General features: G+C 45.6%; 1 protein-coding gene across 1 annotated transcript in view; it reads left to right on the top strand.

Moving 5' to 3' along the window:
• TARS3 (threonyl-tRNA synthetase 3) overlaps positions 1 to 17947 on the top strand; it is a 51533-nt gene that overhangs the window by 5715 nt on the left and 27871 nt on the right. The window contains exons 4-10 of the mRNA XM_024742719.1: positions 3411 to 3534; positions 6769 to 6890; positions 8461 to 8578; positions 10142 to 10206; positions 13131 to 13209; positions 14108 to 14254; positions 15065 to 15163. Of these exons, the coding sequence (XP_024598487.1) occupies positions 3508 to 3534; positions 6769 to 6890; positions 8461 to 8578; positions 10142 to 10206; positions 13131 to 13209; positions 14108 to 14254; positions 15065 to 15163 (657 nt within the window). The 5' untranslated portion in view covers positions 3411 to 3507. The remainder of the gene's footprint in view (positions 1 to 3410; positions 3535 to 6768; positions 6891 to 8460; positions 8579 to 10141; positions 10207 to 13130; positions 13210 to 14107; positions 14255 to 15064; positions 15164 to 17947) is intronic.

Here is a 17947-nt window from a genome sequence, read left to right as displayed (position 1 = left end):
TTCAGGTGAAGCACACAACACCCCCATCGGCTGGCTGCTCGTGCTCTAGCAGCAAGTAAACTGATAGACGAGGCTGCCCACGCCACGTGTATATGGTGGTGGGTTAAACACAATCACGATTAAAGTGTCATTTGGAAAAAAGAGGAGTGATGCGGCAGACAGTGGTATTCAGGAGACCCCAGATCTTGTCTGCAGCCTGGCCATGGGTGGGGCTCGGGTCAAACCATCTGGCCACTCTTTGTCCTCTGGGAACAGCTCTCTTGCCCACCGCCCTCTGTCGGACCTGATTTTGAAATTTGGAGGGCTTGTCGTTGTCCCTCGCCTTCACTTGCCACATCTGAAGTGCGGGCAGTTGTTCATGGTGGAGGCCGCGAGGTTTGCTGGTGCGGCTCCTGCTGGTGCACACGTGGGGCTCAGGGCTCCTGGGGCTCAGGGCTCCTGAGGATCAGTGACAGGTACTTGTAAGCTGGGCTTGTAGTTTGTTTGGCAAAACAATTCCCTCAAGCAATTAACCGTAGTAGGCTTCTAACTAGAAGCTTCTAGTCAGTTTCCCATGAAAGTAACCATACTGAAGATTTCTCCTAGACAGAGACTTCTTACCCTTTTGCTCCCTGGCCTTTGCCCTTTGCTTGTTCCTCTCTCCCTCAGTTAAATGGGCCAAGATCAGACAAAACTGGAGGTTGCAGGCTCTGATCCTTGTAGCTGGACCAGCCTGTGTTGTCTGTCTCTGTGTGGCCTTTGAAAAGGGCTGTCAGTGTCTGTTCCTCCTGCTCTTTGGGACAGAAGATTGTTTTTGCATCTTGCACAGCCTCACACTTCTGAACTCCCAGTCAGTTGAGCTTACAGGCCGCATGCGGAGAGAGCCTCCCTCGCAAGGGGACAAATACCGTCTGAGCTTATCTTGGCCTGGAAGTATTTTGTTAAAAGCCACGAGAGTTACCCAGTGTATCCCAGCGTTTGCCTTTGTATAACCGTTTACTCATGTGCTACAGGCATCGTAAGCACATTATTTGCCTGCAAGTCTTAGGAGACACTTTGTTATGCTGTAACAGGGTTATTGGCTTTCCACGTCTGAGTACCTCTTTCTGTGTAACCCACCGCCCATCCGCTAAGCCAATGCCAGATGATTTGTTTTTGTTACTCACTAGCAGGCCCTTATTTCTGCGTTAAGACACAGGCTAAGCTGCTGCAACAGGCCACAGAAAACTTAGTGCCTTAAATACGACTAGAGCCTCTCTGACAGCAGTCTGGGGGTGCGGGGTCCAGGTTGGCAGGCAGCGCTTCTCCATACGTTTATTTGGGGACCTAAATTCCTTCCATCTGGCTGTTGGGTGGTCTGGTACAGTGTTCCTTTGTCCGTATGGTCCAAAGGTCATAGCATGTGTGCTCCATCTACAGAGGGCCAGATGGACAGGTGCCCTGCATGGTGTTAAGGCTGAGATATGGCAGTGCTGGACACCGCTTCTGCCTCCACCTAAGCCACGTGGCTGCCTCCTGCTGCAAGGACGGCCAGGCACTGATTGTAGAGGACAGAGAGAATGGGCTTGAGGAGCCCTTAGCAGCCTGGCATGGCCAGCGAAGGTGAAGATAAAATTCTACTCCACTGATAACAATACTGAACGTGTATTAAGTTCTTCTTATGAGTACACCTTATTTAATCCTTAGGATAAATATATGAGGAAGGTCCTGTAATTCCCATCTTGCTGACAAGGAAACCGAGGTTTAGAAAAGCTGAGTAAATTGTCCAGTGTTTAACCCCAGGTTGGCCTGACCCTAGAGTGTGTGCTGTTAACCACAGTGCTGTGCCCCTGCTCAAGTTACTCACAGAAATGCAAATGAAAACATTACATTGTCAAGAGGACACAATTTTGTACTCCTCAAGGTGAGAGCACAGAGAAAGGTATTTTGGGACCCTCTCCTGATAGGAAAATTTGGTAATATAGTCCAATTAAAGTCATTAAAAGTGCTTATCCCTTGACTCAGTAGTTTTACTTCTAGAATTTTTCCTGAGAAAATAATCAGGAACTGAGATGTATGTTCAAGAATGTCCATTGCAGCTTTATTTGTCATTGTCAAAATAAAACAAGAAAAACCAAAACCCACAAAGAAATAACCCAAATCCCAGCAATAGTGGGTTCATTAAGCAAATCTCAGTTCTACTGCAGCTGTCAAATAGCATGTTTTACAAGTCTGTTTGCTGTTGGGGAAAATGTCATGGTTTATTGTTAAGTTTAAAAAGTAGGTTATCATATAACATAAAGAGTAATACTATTAAAATTTTTACATTGGTGTATGTATTTATCCAAAAAAGTGGAAAGACGGACAGCAAATGTTAACAGTAATTTCTGGGTGACTGGATTGAGGGTGAATCTTTTTTTTGGCCGCACACGTGGGATCTTAGTTCCCCAACCAGGGATCGAACCTGTACCCCCCTGCGTTGGAAGCACGAAGTCATAACCACTAGACCGTCAGGGAAGTCCAGAGGGTGATTTTTTTTTCTTTGTGCTTTTCTGTGCTTTCTAGGTCTCTTCTCTTAACATGTTATTTTTGTCAGTAATTTTCAAACAATAAATGTTAATGAAAAGACACACACACACACACACACACACACACACACACACACACAAAGGAAAAGGATCAACACCTCAGTAGAAAATAGGCAAAGGACATGGACAGTTCATAAAAGTAAACTGGCCAGTAAACATTTATAATCCAATAAATGAAATTAAAACAACCATTTCCAACATCACATTGGCAAAGTTTGAAAAGATCAGGGTGTGTGGAAGTGGTACATTCAAACTATTTATCAGCAGTCCTTCAGAGGCACATGCTCTTTGACCTAGCAGTTTTACTTCCAAAGGCCTATTCCCAGAAAAGTCACCAAAGAACAAAGCCGCCTGTGCACGGATGTCTGTGCAGTGCACGCTCTGATAGCACACAATGACCTGGTGTGCAGGAGGCTTCCTTAATCAGTGTGGTCCTTCCAGAATGTTCTGGGAGTCTGTCTGATGGCATAGTTGTGAAGAAAATTATGTAGGCAACTATGTTTTTTTATGATAGAGGTGTGTTCCTGTGTGTGTGTGTGTGTGTGTGTGTGGTGTGTGAAGGAGGGGCGGGTATAGATAAAGACTGGAAAAACGTGTCACAGAATGTTATATGAGTGGTGATATCTGGGTGGTGAGATTTATGTGATTTTTATTTTATTCTGTGCATTCTCTGTTTTCTGAGTTTTTACAGTGAACGTATCTTATTACTTTTGTACTTAAAATAAGTGTTACAAAAATTTTAAAAAATCTATCCTATTAGTTTACGTTTGTACTTTCCACTAAAGAAAGAAACCCTGGAAATCATTTTCATCTTTTGTTTTAGCCTGTGGTGCGTTAACGCCCACGTGACTGTTCTCTCACCAGTCAGGAGCTGGCAGAAAGCACAGTGATAGCCAAAGTGAATGGGGAGCTGTGGGACCTGGACCGTCCGCTGGAAGGGGACTCCACCCTAGAGCTGCTCATGTTTGAGGACAAGGAAGCCCAAGCTGTAAGTGTTTAAAGACCAACCCACCATACTTCGGCTATTTATGTTGTCAATTACATTATGTAATTATGAAGCCACATACCGAAGTCAAGAATGATGGGTTTTGTGGCCTTCTAAGGTTTAAAATGCATTTGTTGGTGTTTAATAAATATAATATTAATAACACCATATTTAAAAGTGATTCAGAAAGAGCAGTTTTTAAATGAAATACATAGCTTATATGTATTATTTAGTTTTTCTCACTTAAGATCTAACCCAAACAACTGTTACCTAACTATATGCCAGCTGTCACCCCAGAACTTGTGAACATGTATTGATTCCCTCAGTCAGCTGACCAGTATCTAAGCTGTTGGGTGCACGTGCCAGACCTTGTGGGGCGGCAGAGGCTCCTGCTACAGAGAGTTCACTGGTGGGAGGGGTAGTGAGCAAGGAAATAAACGACTAGACACTTTCGGGTGGTGTCAGCCTCCGGAGAAGTCAAGTAGGAGCAGCCATGGTAGCTGGCCCGGCAGTTAGCTTTAACCCTCTCCTGAGGGCGGAATCCTGCCAAGACCTGAGAACTTTCCCATACTAGCTGGCTCTTGGTTGACCTGCAGACACTGTTCTCTAACAGATTCTTTAACAGTGGGCTGCTGCAGGCTTTCAGTCTGTCAGGTGTTTGGGTGGGGGACCGGGGGAGCTACCAAACTTAATGTTCCATGGAGGGGTCGGCCTCTTTGGAGTTCTTTCCCCCTGTGTTTAGTGACATCATGAAAGAGAAAACTTATTTATCATATTGTCTTGGGGAATGTTTCTAGAGTGTCTCATTAGCCCGCCCCCTGCCTACCCTGATACTAACACGGCACCTGGTGTCACATTGCAGGGCTTCCAAAATACTTGTGGTTGTTTATGAAAATGAGAATGTGCCAGGCACCAGCCCCAGCCCCTCGTGTACATTATCTCCCTGAGTCTGCACTTACCTTTTCACACAGGTACCGTGTTAATAGTACACAGGCTCAGGATGGTTCAGTAACTTTTCCAAGCTCTTGATGCTTCTTTTAATGTAACTTAGTAACAGAGACTTTTTTTTGTTGTTCTTGGATTTTATTTTCCTGTTACTATGAACATATTAAGATTTTGAGCATAAACCCATTTATGAATATTTAATACATATCCATGAAAAGGAAATCCTAGAAAAGCAAATCTAGAAAACTCAGATCTACAAGATGATAAAATTAATGATTTTGTAAAGCATTTTTTACTTTACAGAAAAATTCGTCTCCTTTGTATAGAAAACTCTTAAACTTCTATTTTAAAAGATGCTTCTATTTACAAGACTATTTAGTGCATGATGTAACATAGGAAGGTAAATAGTCCCCACCCTCTAGGTAAAGTCATGTTGAAAGTGACAGCAAGAATGTTCATGTAAAGTTGATAAATACGCACACCAGAAACAAAGAGCATTTTATAAAATGGTAGAGCTTTCAAGTTTAAAATATATCTAATAGATATTTCCTTTTGCAAGCATGCTGTCCAGCAGGAGAATGTATGTGGGTATTCGTTCTGCTCTAAATCTTTGCCAAACTCCCAGGAGCAGTCAGCAATGTGCTGCTGGGACCTCATGCTCAGGAAGCATAGGTACTTACCTGAGGTGTAAACAAGGTACTTATCTGAGGTGTAAACAAAACCAGATATATGTAAGAACCCAAGCTGCTAGTTCTGTGATGCCCTATGTTTTAAATGTAAATTCGATCATTTCTTTTCTGCTTAAAACCTTTTAATACATCCCACTCATTAGAATAAAACTCAAATCCCTCTCCAAGGCCTGCATGGTCGCTGGCTTGTTCTTACCTGTCAGCCTTCCTCAAGCTGCTTTGTGGTACATCCCCCCAACCCTAACCACGCTGTGAATACAGGGCCTCCGCCATGATTCTTGATTACAGCACCCTGTTCATCTTTTTTTTGCGGTACACGGGCCGCTCACTGTTGTGGCCTCTCCCGTTGTGGAGCATAGGCTCCGGACGCACAGGCTCAGCGGCCATGGCTCACGGGCCCAGCCGCTCCGTGGCATGTGAGATATTCCCAGACTGGGGCACGAACCCGTGTCCCCTGCATCGGCAGGTGGACTCTCAACCACTGCGCCACCAGGGAAGCCCTCATCTTCTTTTAAATACACTTCTCGTCTTGCGATGATGCACTTAGAGTTGCCTGCCCTCTCTCCCACTAGGCTGCAAACCGCATGAGGCCAGTGGCTCGCATTTCTTTCTCTCTTGTGTCTCTAGCACCTAACACAGTGTTTGGCTCAGTTGATTTCCAGGTGTGCACAATGCACCGAAGAAGGTACTTGGGCTGACGCTGGCAGCCAGCCTGCCATCCTGTACCATCCCAAGCAGAGGGTTCTGCCTCTAGGCCTGGTGCCGCGGGTCGGGATTGCACGGAGCCTGCTCAACCAGCTAACTCCCTCTACTCCAGTTTGTTATCTCAGACAGCTTCCTAATTGCAATTTGTTTCCTATTTAACTGAGGAAGGTGCTGCCAGAGGACTCGATTGTCTTGTTCCTTTGGCATCTGTATTTATTGATATTTGGTGACTGGTTAGTTTTAATGTATCCATAAACCGTTGATTCCTTGGTAATTCAAAACCCAATCAACTTTCTGAACTTGTAGAGCTAATGACTGGCCCTTGGACTGCAGTGAATTAACTGATGTACACCCTGCTCAGGGGACCCCGGCAGCCAGCACAGTCCTCAGTGACCCCTCTGTCTTGAGTTATCTTTCAGACTTCCACAGCCACGTGCTATTCAGCGCGTGAAGACTGCTGTGTAGACGCAGGATCTTGTTAACGTGAGCGATGTCATGAGCAGCCGCTGTGGCCTCGAAACTGATTCAGAGAGGCTGCCTGGAGGAGGAGGAAGGGGGCCTATGCCCAGCACTCCCTGGCGTTCCTCTGCGCTGGGCCTGGACCGGCTCTGGGCGGCTGCTCTGCTCGGTGGTCAAGGCACAGAGGGAAGTGGTTTAGGAGCTGGGCTTCAGTGCCACACACAGCAGCAGCTGCACGTTAGAACCAAGCAGCCGGCTGCCAGGGATTCCAGACAGGGCTCAGGAAGCATCTCTCATCAGCAGTGGCCAGAGATTGATGCTGCCTTGTGTCCCAGTGTCTGTCCCCTTACACTGTATCCACGTGCTCGCTTGTCCTCTTGTCTGCCTGTTGGCTTCCCGTGACCCGTGGTCGTGGCCGCGGCCTCTGTCCTGCCTGCAGGTGTACTGGCACTCCAGTGCCCACGTCCTCGGGGAAGCCCTGGAGCTCCACTACGGGGGCCTCCTGTGCTGCGGGCCACCTACCGACTGCGGGTTCTACTACGACATGTTCCTCAAAGACAGGTAACGCCTCTGAGTGCATGTGTTTATAGTCATTACACATTAGTGTGGTGAATACCTGTTGCAGAATGTGATTGTAGATTAGGTCACCATTTGTGAACAGTATTATTTTTTATGAGTTTAGATTCAAGGGTAACTTCTCAAATTGTTTTCTTTCTTTTCTTGAGAAGGATGTGATACGCTATTTATGTAACCTGAGACTTGGCTAGGGCAAACTACTAATTCGGACCAGAGTTGTAGGGTTAATCCCTGGAGAGCACATAGTTTGGCTCTGTGCTGTGATGGTCAAGGACGCTGTCCACCCCAGCCACACATGTCCCACAGCTGGTGCCAGAGGGGCTGGTTCGCAGTGGCCTCACGTTCCTCAAGTAGATCTGTGCTTGAAATCACGAGCAGCAGCCCCGGCCCACCTCCTTTTCCATATCCCTTGTTGCCCTTAAGGAAACTACCAGCTCTCAAACCAAAACCTGAGGGTCTTCCCAAGCCCACCCTGCTCCTTGCCACCCCCTACCCCCCCAGTCACTCCATCCAGTTCTGCCAGTCTTATCCCCTAAGTAGTTCTCCCCCACCTTCTGCCTTAACATAGACCCCCAGCGTCCTTGCCTGGACGACCGTGGTACATTTTCCCGCCATCTGCCACCTCCACGCTGCCAAAGTGACCCCTCCCTAACCGAGCGCCCGGCACTCTGCAGCTCCTGCTCCCAGCCTGTCCAGCGTAGTACCCCCTGGAGTCATTCCGCAGGACGTGTTGACGCCCCTGTGTGCTCCGGGCTTGGTGCTGCTGACTCTGCACTGGACAGATCAGCCTGTCCTCGTGGGCTCAGCAGTCTGGATGGGGGAGACAGACATAGACAGATACGCAGCTGTCTGCTGTCGGAGGTGATGAGGTGGTGAGGGCTGTGAAGGGGAGGTGGGGGCCTGAGCAGGCAGCCAGTCAGCTGAGAGCTCAGTGACCTTGAACCCCTAGTGGGACGGAGGGAGAGAGGGAGCGAGGGAGCGAGCTCTGAGGCTGGTGGGGGAAGAACGTCCCAGGCCTCTGTGGGACAGCCCTGGGTCGGGGTGTGTGCCGCTTGTTTGAGGAATGCAGGTGGCCCACAGGGCTGGAGGGGTGTGAGCACAGACAGGGCTTCCTGAGAGGAGCCGGGGCTGCCCAGCGGAGGGCGGCTGACCTGCAGTTCACACTCTCAGAGCTTCCTCCCAGCCTGGATCTCCTGGTCTAGGGCAGGGGCATGGCGCACACTCCACACTACGCTTTTGAACAAAAACGTAAACGTGTGAAGAATGAGGAAGACTGCCCAGATGATCAGGCCCCGGAAGAGCTTGTGGTCCAGCTGGGGAGTGTCCAACGGGGCTGTTCAGAGAACCGAGGGCAGTTCATCAGCTGACGCCTCTGTCTCCCTCTTTGAGAAGTAGGGTTACCTGCCTTGTGAAAGGATGACTGACCCTCTGAAGTCCTGGACAGTAAACAACCACGTTCCTCGATGTAGAAGGCTAGTCAAGCTGGTGACAAAGGCCACAGGTCTAAGGTCATGTCTGATCAATCTGTGCTGATTCTCGCTGCTTTTCCCTGCAGGGCCGTGTCCAGCACAGAGCTGCCAGCGCTGGAGAGTGCGTGCAAGGCCATCATCAAAGAGCAGCAGCCTTTTGAAAGGTTGGAAGTCAGCAAGGAGGCCCTGCTGGACCTGTTTAAGGTGATTTCGTGCCGGGAACGTGAACAATATTTAACACAGACGACTGGTTTTAACAAATAATTGGCCACTGCTCACCAAATTGTTCCAAACGGGTTGGTTGAATTTTTGATGCAGACATAGGTAGGTGAAGGCCCGGGGGAATAGTTTCATATGTGTTTCATAAACCTGATTAATTCTGAGTGTAGTTAGTACTCCGGCTATTGAATTCAACAATATGTATAATACCATCTATTTATTCTGGGTTTTCCTCTTTTGTTTGGGGTTTTCTGCTAATTTTTTTTTTCACATCTTTATTGGAGTAAAAGTGCTTTACAATGTTGTGTTAGTTTCTGCTGTTCAACAAAGTGAATCAGCTGTATGTATACATATATCCCCATATCCCCTCCCTCTTGAGCCTCCCTCCCACCCTCCCTATCCCACCCCTCTAGGTCATCACAAAGCACTGAGCTGATCTCCCTGTGCTATGCAGCAGCTTCCCACTAGCCATCCATTTTACATTTGGTAGTGTATATACGTCCATGTCACTCTCTCACTTCATCCCAGCTTCCGCCTGCCCCCCTGCTGTGCCCTCAAGTCCATTCTCTACACCTGTGTCTTTGTTCTTGCCCTGCCACTAGGTTCATCAGTACCGCTTTTAAAATTCCATATATAAGCGTTAGCATACGGTATTTGTTTTTCTCTTTCTGACTTACTTCATTCTGTATGACAGATTCTAGGTCCATCCACCTCACTACAAATAACTCAATTTCATTCCTTTTTATGGCTGAGTAATATTCCATTGTGTATATGTGCCACATCTTCTTTATCCATTCATCTGTCGATGGACATTTAGGTTGCTTCCATGTCCTGGCTATTGTAAATAGTGCTGCAGTGAACATTTTGGTACATGTATCTTTTTGAATTAAGATTTTCTCTGGGTATATGCCCAGGAGTGGGATTGCTGAGTCATGTGGTAGTTCTATTTTTAGTTTCTTAAGGAAACTCCATACTGTTCTCCATAGTGGCTGTATCAATTTACATTCCCACCAACAGTGCAGGAGGGTTCCCTTTTTTTTAATTTTTACATGTCCTCAGAATTTTATTTACTTCATATAGTTAAAATTGGAATCTTCGAGAGCAGTGCTGTCCAATAATGAGATCCACAAATCTGAGCCACATATGTCATCTTAAATTTTCTGGTAGCCACCTTTTAAAAGTAAAAGAAAGATGAAATTAATTTTTATAACATTTTATTTAACCCAATAAATCAAAAATATTGCTTCAACGTGTAACCAACATAAAAAGTAATTAGTGAGCTATTTTATTTTCTTCTTTTCACATTATGCCTCTGAAATCCAATGTTTTGCCCTTGTGGTGCACCTCATTTCAGATCAGTTGCATTTCATATGCTCAGTAGGCTCCCGTCCTGCACGGCACAGCTCTGGGCTCTCAGCTCTTTGTATTCCCACAGTCTCAGCACCTAGAACATAGCAGATGCCCATTCAGTGTGTGTTGAAAAAAATTAACATTTTTTCCCACTTAAACATTTTGTGTGATAATATGTAAATGTATTTTTCTTTGTAGTACAATAAATTTAAATGCCGCATCCTGAAGGAGAAGATTAACACGCCAACGACCACAGTTTACAGGTAAAGTGTGTGTGAGTTTTAAACACTGCTCAGTGGTACATCTGAAGGCATTAACAGTAGCAAGTCTGTCTTTGGTGGGTGGTCTGTTTGTAAATTCGCATGGTTGGTATAGTACTGCTGTAGGTGGGGACTCTGAAATGTTGTCACCAAAGGGGAATTGTTATTTTCTCATTTGTATTTATTAGGATGGTACTAAAAACACACATTCTGTTTTTTGGATGTTAGCTGTAGCAGCCTCTTTCTCCCTGTGGGTAAGACTGTGTTCTCAGGGCTTTACATTTTGGGGGACTGTTAGGGAAAGGAATTCTGTTTGTCCTCCCACATTCTTATTGAGGGACAGTGGGAGCTGTCATGGACCATCTCCTTGGACAGTGATTCTCTGCCTCTTACCACGCTCTCCACTGCTTGGGGTCCAAGAGCATTACCCTCCAGGTGTCAGCTGGACTCACAGTGAGACAAGAAGTGGTGGGAAGCAGAGGCCAGCGGGAGCCCCTACCCAAACCACTTAGTTTTGCTGGGCATTAGGCTCCCAACCCCTTTTACTGGCAACTTGTTCAGCTGCCTTGTGGGTACTGCTCGTCTCTGTTCCTGTGTGTCCTGCTCTCTGGCTGCCTGTGACCTTCACGGTCCCATCGGAGAAGACCTGGTCCCTGTATAAGTACGACCACAAATATCCTCCACAGGGAACTTCCTTTCCACACTCAAGTACTATGGTTCTCTGACTTAATTGTACTGTGAGTAAAATTATACCCCCTATATGCACAGCTGTGTACAGTGCATTTCTTTTTAAAAAAAAATAAATGTATTTATTTATTTTTGGCTGTGTTTGGTCTTCATTGCTGCACGTGGGCTTTCTCTAGTTGCAGCGAGCAGGGGCTACTCTTCGTTGCCATGCGCGGGCTTCTCACTGTGGTGGCTTCTCTTGTTGCAGAGCACGGGCTCTAGGCACATGGGCTTCAGTAGTTGTGGCACGCGGGCTCAGTAGTTGTGGCTCACAGGCTCTAGAGTGCAGGCTCAGTAGTTGTTGTGCACGGGCTTAGTTGCTCCGTGGCATGCGGGATCTTCCCGGACCAGGGCTCAAACCCGTGTCCCCTGCATTGGCAGGCGGATTCTCAACCACTGCACCACCAGGGAAGTCCCCACAGTGCATTTCTTAAATGATAATATGAACACATGGCCATTTGATGCTGAAGGTGGATACCATGCTTATCTTATTTTTGCTGCTCTCCAATGACCTGATAAGATTTTGTTATTTATTACCTATAATACAAATAAGTGTCAGTATAATCATTTTAAAGTTTAAAAATAAATGAAGAAATTGAAAAGGTATTCTAAGTTTTAAATTTCTGGCTTTTAATACTTGACATTTTGGGTTTTGTTTTTTTTTTAACTTAGGTCAACGTTGATCCTTATTCTATCAATTGGAATGGCTTGTATTTAATTTTTTGAAAATAAATGGCTTTTTTCCTATGGAATTATTTAAAGATTAGCTTATTAAAGTCTTTCATGCTAATCAGGCATTTTTTTCCATTTCTCTGAGCATTGACTTACAACCTCCATCTTGGACAGAGAACAATACATAAAAGCCTGGTCATTCAGAGAAATGATGTTTTCATGTTTAAAGCTTCATTGTACTTTGGTGAATAATCCAGTCCCTTTATGTATTCATTGTAATTTTTAACTTTTTAACCAATGAACTTTAAAAATACTTAAAATTGGTTGGAATGGTTAAGGAACAACTTTTTTTCTTTACTAAATTTTCCTTAAATTGGTTGACGTTAAGTCACCTTCCCTCAGACCCACATTATTGGTATCTTAACTCTGATAATGTTTCTGTACTTGGAGAAAAGTCTGCGCTTGTTAGGGTTTAGTGGTCCCTTGTTCATTATAGGTGCAGGCGAGTCCCCAGCTGCAGCCCTGTGTGCTTTAATAGCAGTGTCGTCTCTGATCTAAACCTTTGCCTAAGATTTATGTTGTTAAGTCAGTATGCTGTTTTTCTAAACCAAGAGACAATTAGACATTTTGTCATGAAATCAGAGGGCCTTAAAACAAACAAAAACCCTTGAATTTATTTACTTTTTTTTTTTTTTTTTTTTTTGCGGCACGCGGGCCTCTCACTGTTGTGGCCTCTCCCGCTGCGGAGCACAGGCTCCGGACGCACAGGCTCCGAACGCCCGGGCTCAGCGGCCATGGCTCACGGGCCCAGCCGCTCCGCGGCATGTGGGATCTTCCCGGACCGGGGCACAAACCTGTGTCCCCTGCATCGGCAGGCGGACTCTCAACCACTGCGCCACCAGGGAAGCCCCTGAATTTATTTACTTTTTAAGTAGACTTTATTTTTTAGAGCCGTTTAGGTTCGCAGCAAAATTTAGAAGAAGATGCAGAGAGTTCCCATACACCCTTGCCCCCATATATGCACAACTTCCCCATGGTCAAGATTACCCACCAGAGGTGGGAAATGAGTTACAATCCATCTACACCGATGCTTATAGCGTGCTTCACTGTTGGTGTGCATTCTGTGGGTTTGGTGAAGTTTATTTTTAATGTAAAATATCAACTTAATGCATTTTTTATAACTGTCATATAATTTTGGTTTTGAAAATTAGTGTAGAGCAGGGAAATGGCTATCTGATTTTAAGACAGTGAAGGTTTTTAGGAGCCTTAGGGTGTGACAATGAAAAGTGGTGTCTCTGTCTGCACAGTTTCTTTCCAAGGATTCTGTGGCTTTTGAATGTGAGCGAAGGAGGGAAGGCTGGGATCTGAGACTAGGTGAATTGCCTCTTTCCTGCTCCTTAAATTAAAAATTCATTTAAATTAAGTTTTTCCTAAATTAAACATTGCCCCAAAACATAGAACATGGTTTCTAATGAATAGTCCCAAAAGCTATAACTGTGCCTGGGCATGTTTTAAATATTTTATTACAGGTGTGGTCCACTAGTTGACCTTTGTAAAGGCCCCCATGTAAGACACACTGGAAAAATTAAAGAGATAAAAATTTTCAAGGTAAGTATTGATTTTTTCTTAATATAGTAAACTTAAGATGAACTAGATATTCAATAATATCTTTTATAACCTGAACACCATGCCTCTTAGAAACACTACATTCATATTTGATTTTTATATGGGCTTCTAAAAATAATATAATTTTTTAGAATTTTGGTAATTAGAACATTATATGTAGCCTTTAATTGTTTATCATTTAGCCTTACTATACGTGTTACAGTGCATTTCTTTTTCATCTATATTACAGTATTGTTCTGCATACTATTGTTTTCTTGAATTGCCCTAATGTGAACAAGAATGTTTATCTGCATGTAAGAATAACGTACTGTAGGAAAAGGAGAAAATAAAGGGATAGAGTGGTATGATGCAGAAAGCGCGCTCTGGAATCAAGAGGCCTGAGACTGACATCACCGTCCTGCCCTTCCCAGACCTTGGTTTTCTCACAGATGGAGGAAGGGTGATGACAGTCAGCAAGGCTGGCCTTCATGTCCCCACACCTCTTCCTCCACTGCCCTCTCCTGGGTGATGGACTTGGTGCTTGGCCTTCCCTCATTTCCACACTTTCTTTCTCACTTTTCTTGCCTAGAATCCACAGCAGACTGAGTACATAATTTACTGATTAATGGTATAATTTGGGCTGGGAAGGTTTAGTTAGAAACAATTTAAGATTCCAAGTCTACAAAAACTCATCTTTAAGTAAGCTATGCTGATGTTAGGGTGAGGAATTGTGTACAGTCATCCCTTGGCATCCACGGGGCAGTGGTTCCAGGATACCCGGCTGATACCAAAGTCCGCGGTAGCTCAGGCCCCTGGTATGAACCAGCTGTACATATTTCAGAGCAGTTTTATTTGTAACCAAGGGTTTGGTGTGTTTACCCAAATCTCATCTGATGTTTAGAATTCTTCAACATATTGGGAGGGTAACCCTGAAATGGAAACGCTGCAGAGGGTCTACGGGATATCCTTTCCTGATGGCCAGATGATGACAGCCTGGGAGAAGCTGCAGGAGGAGACCAAGACCCTGGATCACAGGAGGATTGGGAAGGTGTGCCGCGCTGAGCGCTGCTGAGCTGGCCTGCGACCGCGTCTCAGAACTAGGGTGTCTTAAAACTAACATTTCTTCTCCTCCTCTCCTGTCTTCTGTTTTGCTGGCGCTCATGGTTTGCTGCTGAGTTCTTTCACGCTCCTACCCCAATGTCTTCTAACCTCTTTCCTTCTTGTATTTTTTATTAGATTTAAACAATTGCACCTTTCATTTTTATCATGATATAAAAATAACCTTTTTAAAAAAATTGTGTATACTTGATAATATACTTTGTATTTGGGAAGCAGAGCAGAAACAAAGAAGATCTGCAAGAAGGCAGACCTTGGTTTAACTCTCAGTCCTGCCACATAGGAGCTGTTACACGACAGGCCAGTCACTCGCTGTGGAGCTCCATGCCCTCGGCTCTGCTGGGTAGCGTGCAAAGTGGCATGAGGACGGACACTGGGTGGTGGTGGCCACCAGGGTGGGCTCTCAGCATGACGGCCATGCTGATGTCACGTCACTCAGAGCCCACCTCCAGCCATGTCTCCCCATGAGATCCGTACTCCAAGGTGCCGAGGAGGAAATCAGCAGTAAATACTAGGTGAAATAAAAGCCAAGTTCAAAGCTAAGTAACCATAAATATGAGTTGTAATTTTACATGTGCTGTTACATGTAGTTAGATTCAAGTACAGTATTGAGGGACTTTGGAATGTCAATATTAGAGTCGGAAATAACTGAGTATATGTTTTATTCCTAGCGTATCATTTGTATACAGTAAATGTTATGCAGCGACAGTGAAAATGAAATGCAATTATTGTTTTAATCTAGGAACAAGAACTTTTCTTCTTCCATGATCTGAGTCCTGGAAGCTGTTTCTTTCTTCCCAGAGGAGCCTTCGTTTATAATACACTTATGGATTTCATACGAGTAAGTTAATTTTTAAAATATTCTATACTTATTCAACTCCATTTTACATTTTACTATTTTCTCTCATCGTAAAATGGCCAAGCATTTCCATTAATTTTATTTTAATAATACTAAGATTTTGAACCTCAAAGAGAAATGCCACATTGTGCCTTCAACTGAAAACATTGAAACAATTTGTATTTTCCCTAAATATTTACATTTATACTTGGACTTCATTAAATGTACCTCTTGTCCATGTAAGTTTCTGGAACACGTAGGATACTAAGATAAACTTCAGACCAAGTGTGGAACTCCCTCTGAGAGAAGGAAGGAGGAAGGGTTCTGTGTGGCACAGAACACTAAACTGTGAAGTTTCATTGCTTCTCAGGATGTGATCCCTGGACCACTGGTGCCCCCTGCCATTGTTTATTATGTGACTCCTAGGTGATTTGGCAGCTCCAGAGCAAAGAGTGAAAAAACAATTTTGTAAAATAGCTACTTGTACAATAGGACAAGTTCATAGAGTAGGAAGTCTTCATTAGGACTATGTAGATGTTGTGCAGAGGTGACCCAGGCAGACTACTAGGATTGCTTTTCCTTTCTGTACTTTCTGTGTCTTTCCTGTAATTAATAATTACCTAAAACTTTCATTTCCTCACTTTTCTATGTGCCCATCACTAATTCATCCTCAACTTTCTATCAAAACTCTGAAACTCCTTGCAGTGTATTCTGATGATTCAGGTAATCTCTAAGTAAATTTTTTTCTTCACATTTGGTCCTCTCCCTCCAGAATTGACTTGCTGCTAAGATTCTTGACAACTGATGTCTTAGGACTTCTTTTCGTCATCGCCCTGGCTACTCCCCTCCTGTCTTTCCTGTGCTGAGTCCCCTCTCCCCTGACCCATGTCTTCTTCTTCCTTGCTGGTCCCTCTCGTTGGGGGGACCACCTTCTGCAGTGCCTTCCTGAGAAGGTACGTGGCCTGTACTTGTTACTCTCTGACTCGCTTTCCTTCCTTTTCTTCTCGGCTGTATGCCTGGAGGCTGACCTCTGTGGGCTGCATGCCTTCCACAGGGATTGGCCACTGCTTAGCCATGGGAGGAGATCAGAGAGCAGGGAGGTAAGACCTGGAGAGTCTTTGAAGGGTGTCAGACTTCACCAGGTGGTAATGGCCATCACAGCTGCTGTTTGGGGTGTTCTGTCTTTGCTGGAAAATCAGCACAGCCCCTGGCACCTTGAACTCCCTGGGTTGGAGGTGGAATGTGTGGAGAATAAACAGGATGCCTCTATGGTGGCTTTAAAAGAATCTTTTATCTTTTATAGATGCAAGATAGACATGGCTGATGATCAGGCCCAAGGCCTGATCGTATGGGTTGTAGTACTGTACAGTCATTTACATACGTAAGCCCAGTGGTCTCTTCTGCTGAGGTAAGGGCATTGGTGGGAAGGACGGGGGTCTCTGAGGCTTCAAAGGGGAATGGTTGGCAGACACAGATGAGGTGAAGAACTCTGAACCTCCAGATATCCGTGTCTGAGGAAATCGGCCTTTCCATGCAAAAAAGAAAAACCTCTCAGAGACTGCCTTCTCCTGGTTTCCTGGTATGCAGTCTTGCCTCTTTCCACAGCTGATCATTTTCTATTCTATGCTGGATATTGTATGTAAACATACCTGCAGAGGCTCCGGGTGATGTTTTCTCCCACTTGAGCAGTTACCCATCGCCTAGATGGAAGAAGAAGCCCTCAGTGCAGAGACTGAGCTCAATCAAGGCTGGGCTTGCGTTTGGATGGGACACAGGCTGCCCTTGTGTCTGGGGCCTGGCCCCCGGGGCTTCCAGCTGAGCATCTGGTGGCTCTTTATGTCTTCAGCCCCCAAAGGCTGGAGGATAATCAGCTCTGCCCTTTGAATATGTTTTGAGTGCTGAGTAAAAGGTCTGCCGAGTCTCCTCTGGTTACCACATCAGTGCAGAAGCTAATAACTCATCTCGGTACAGAGGAGGCTTCTCAGGTGTAGCCCCTCAGGTAGAGTTCCCATCAGTGTAAGACCTGTGGACTAAACTGACAGGTTACCTGTGGGCCACCCCACTCCCCCCACCCCGCCACATTATAAAATGATGATGGAGGAGTAGGAGGCCGGGGACATTCCCACTCAGGAAGGGATGGGTGCAGAAGGAGGTGCTGGGGTTGGTGATCTGTCGAAACCCTGATTCCCACCCGTCTTCCCAGCTCCAAGGTCAGAAAACGCTTGTTATTCAGGACTCAGTTCTCTTCCCTCTGGGCCCTGGTTCCGAGTCAGCCTCCCTGCCTGTGTGGACCTCTGAGCAGCTTTCTCAGTGTCCCCGGCCTGATTCCTTCTGTGAAGGTTGGGGTCCAGAGACCTCATTTCTTCTCGTGCTGTCTCTGTCCCTTTCAATCCCAGCTAGTACAGTTCCTTTAAGAGTTGGGGGGCGGGGAGCACTTTTACATACAGTGTTTATAATCAACGCTTAGATAAAAGCCATCCCTGCGTCTCTTTCTGGGACAGATTCTTCCCTACCCAGGGCTGCCTGGGAGGCTGCTGGGAGATGACACTTAAAAATGTAAAAGGCTCGGGCTTCCCTGGTGGCGCAGTGGTTGAGAGTCCGCCTGCTGATGCAGGGGACACGGGTTCGTGCCCCGGTCCGGGAAGATCCCACATGCAGCGGGGCGGCTGAGCCCGTGGGCCATGGCCGCTGAGCCTGCATGTCCGGAGCCTATGCTCCGCAACGGGAGAGGCCACAGCAGTGAGAGGCCCGTGTACTGCAAAAAAAAAAAAAAAAAAAATGTAAAAG

This window comes from Neophocaena asiaeorientalis, unplaced genomic scaffold, assembly GCF_003031525.2.
Source record: "Neophocaena asiaeorientalis asiaeorientalis breed wild unplaced genomic scaffold, Neophocaena_asiaeorientalis_V1.1 scaffold155, whole genome shotgun sequence".
Lineage (NCBI taxonomy): Eukaryota > Metazoa > Chordata > Mammalia > Artiodactyla > Phocoenidae > Neophocaena > Neophocaena asiaeorientalis.
The sequence above is the reverse complement of the archived record's forward strand: the minus strand, read 5'-3'. Positions and strand labels throughout refer to the sequence as shown.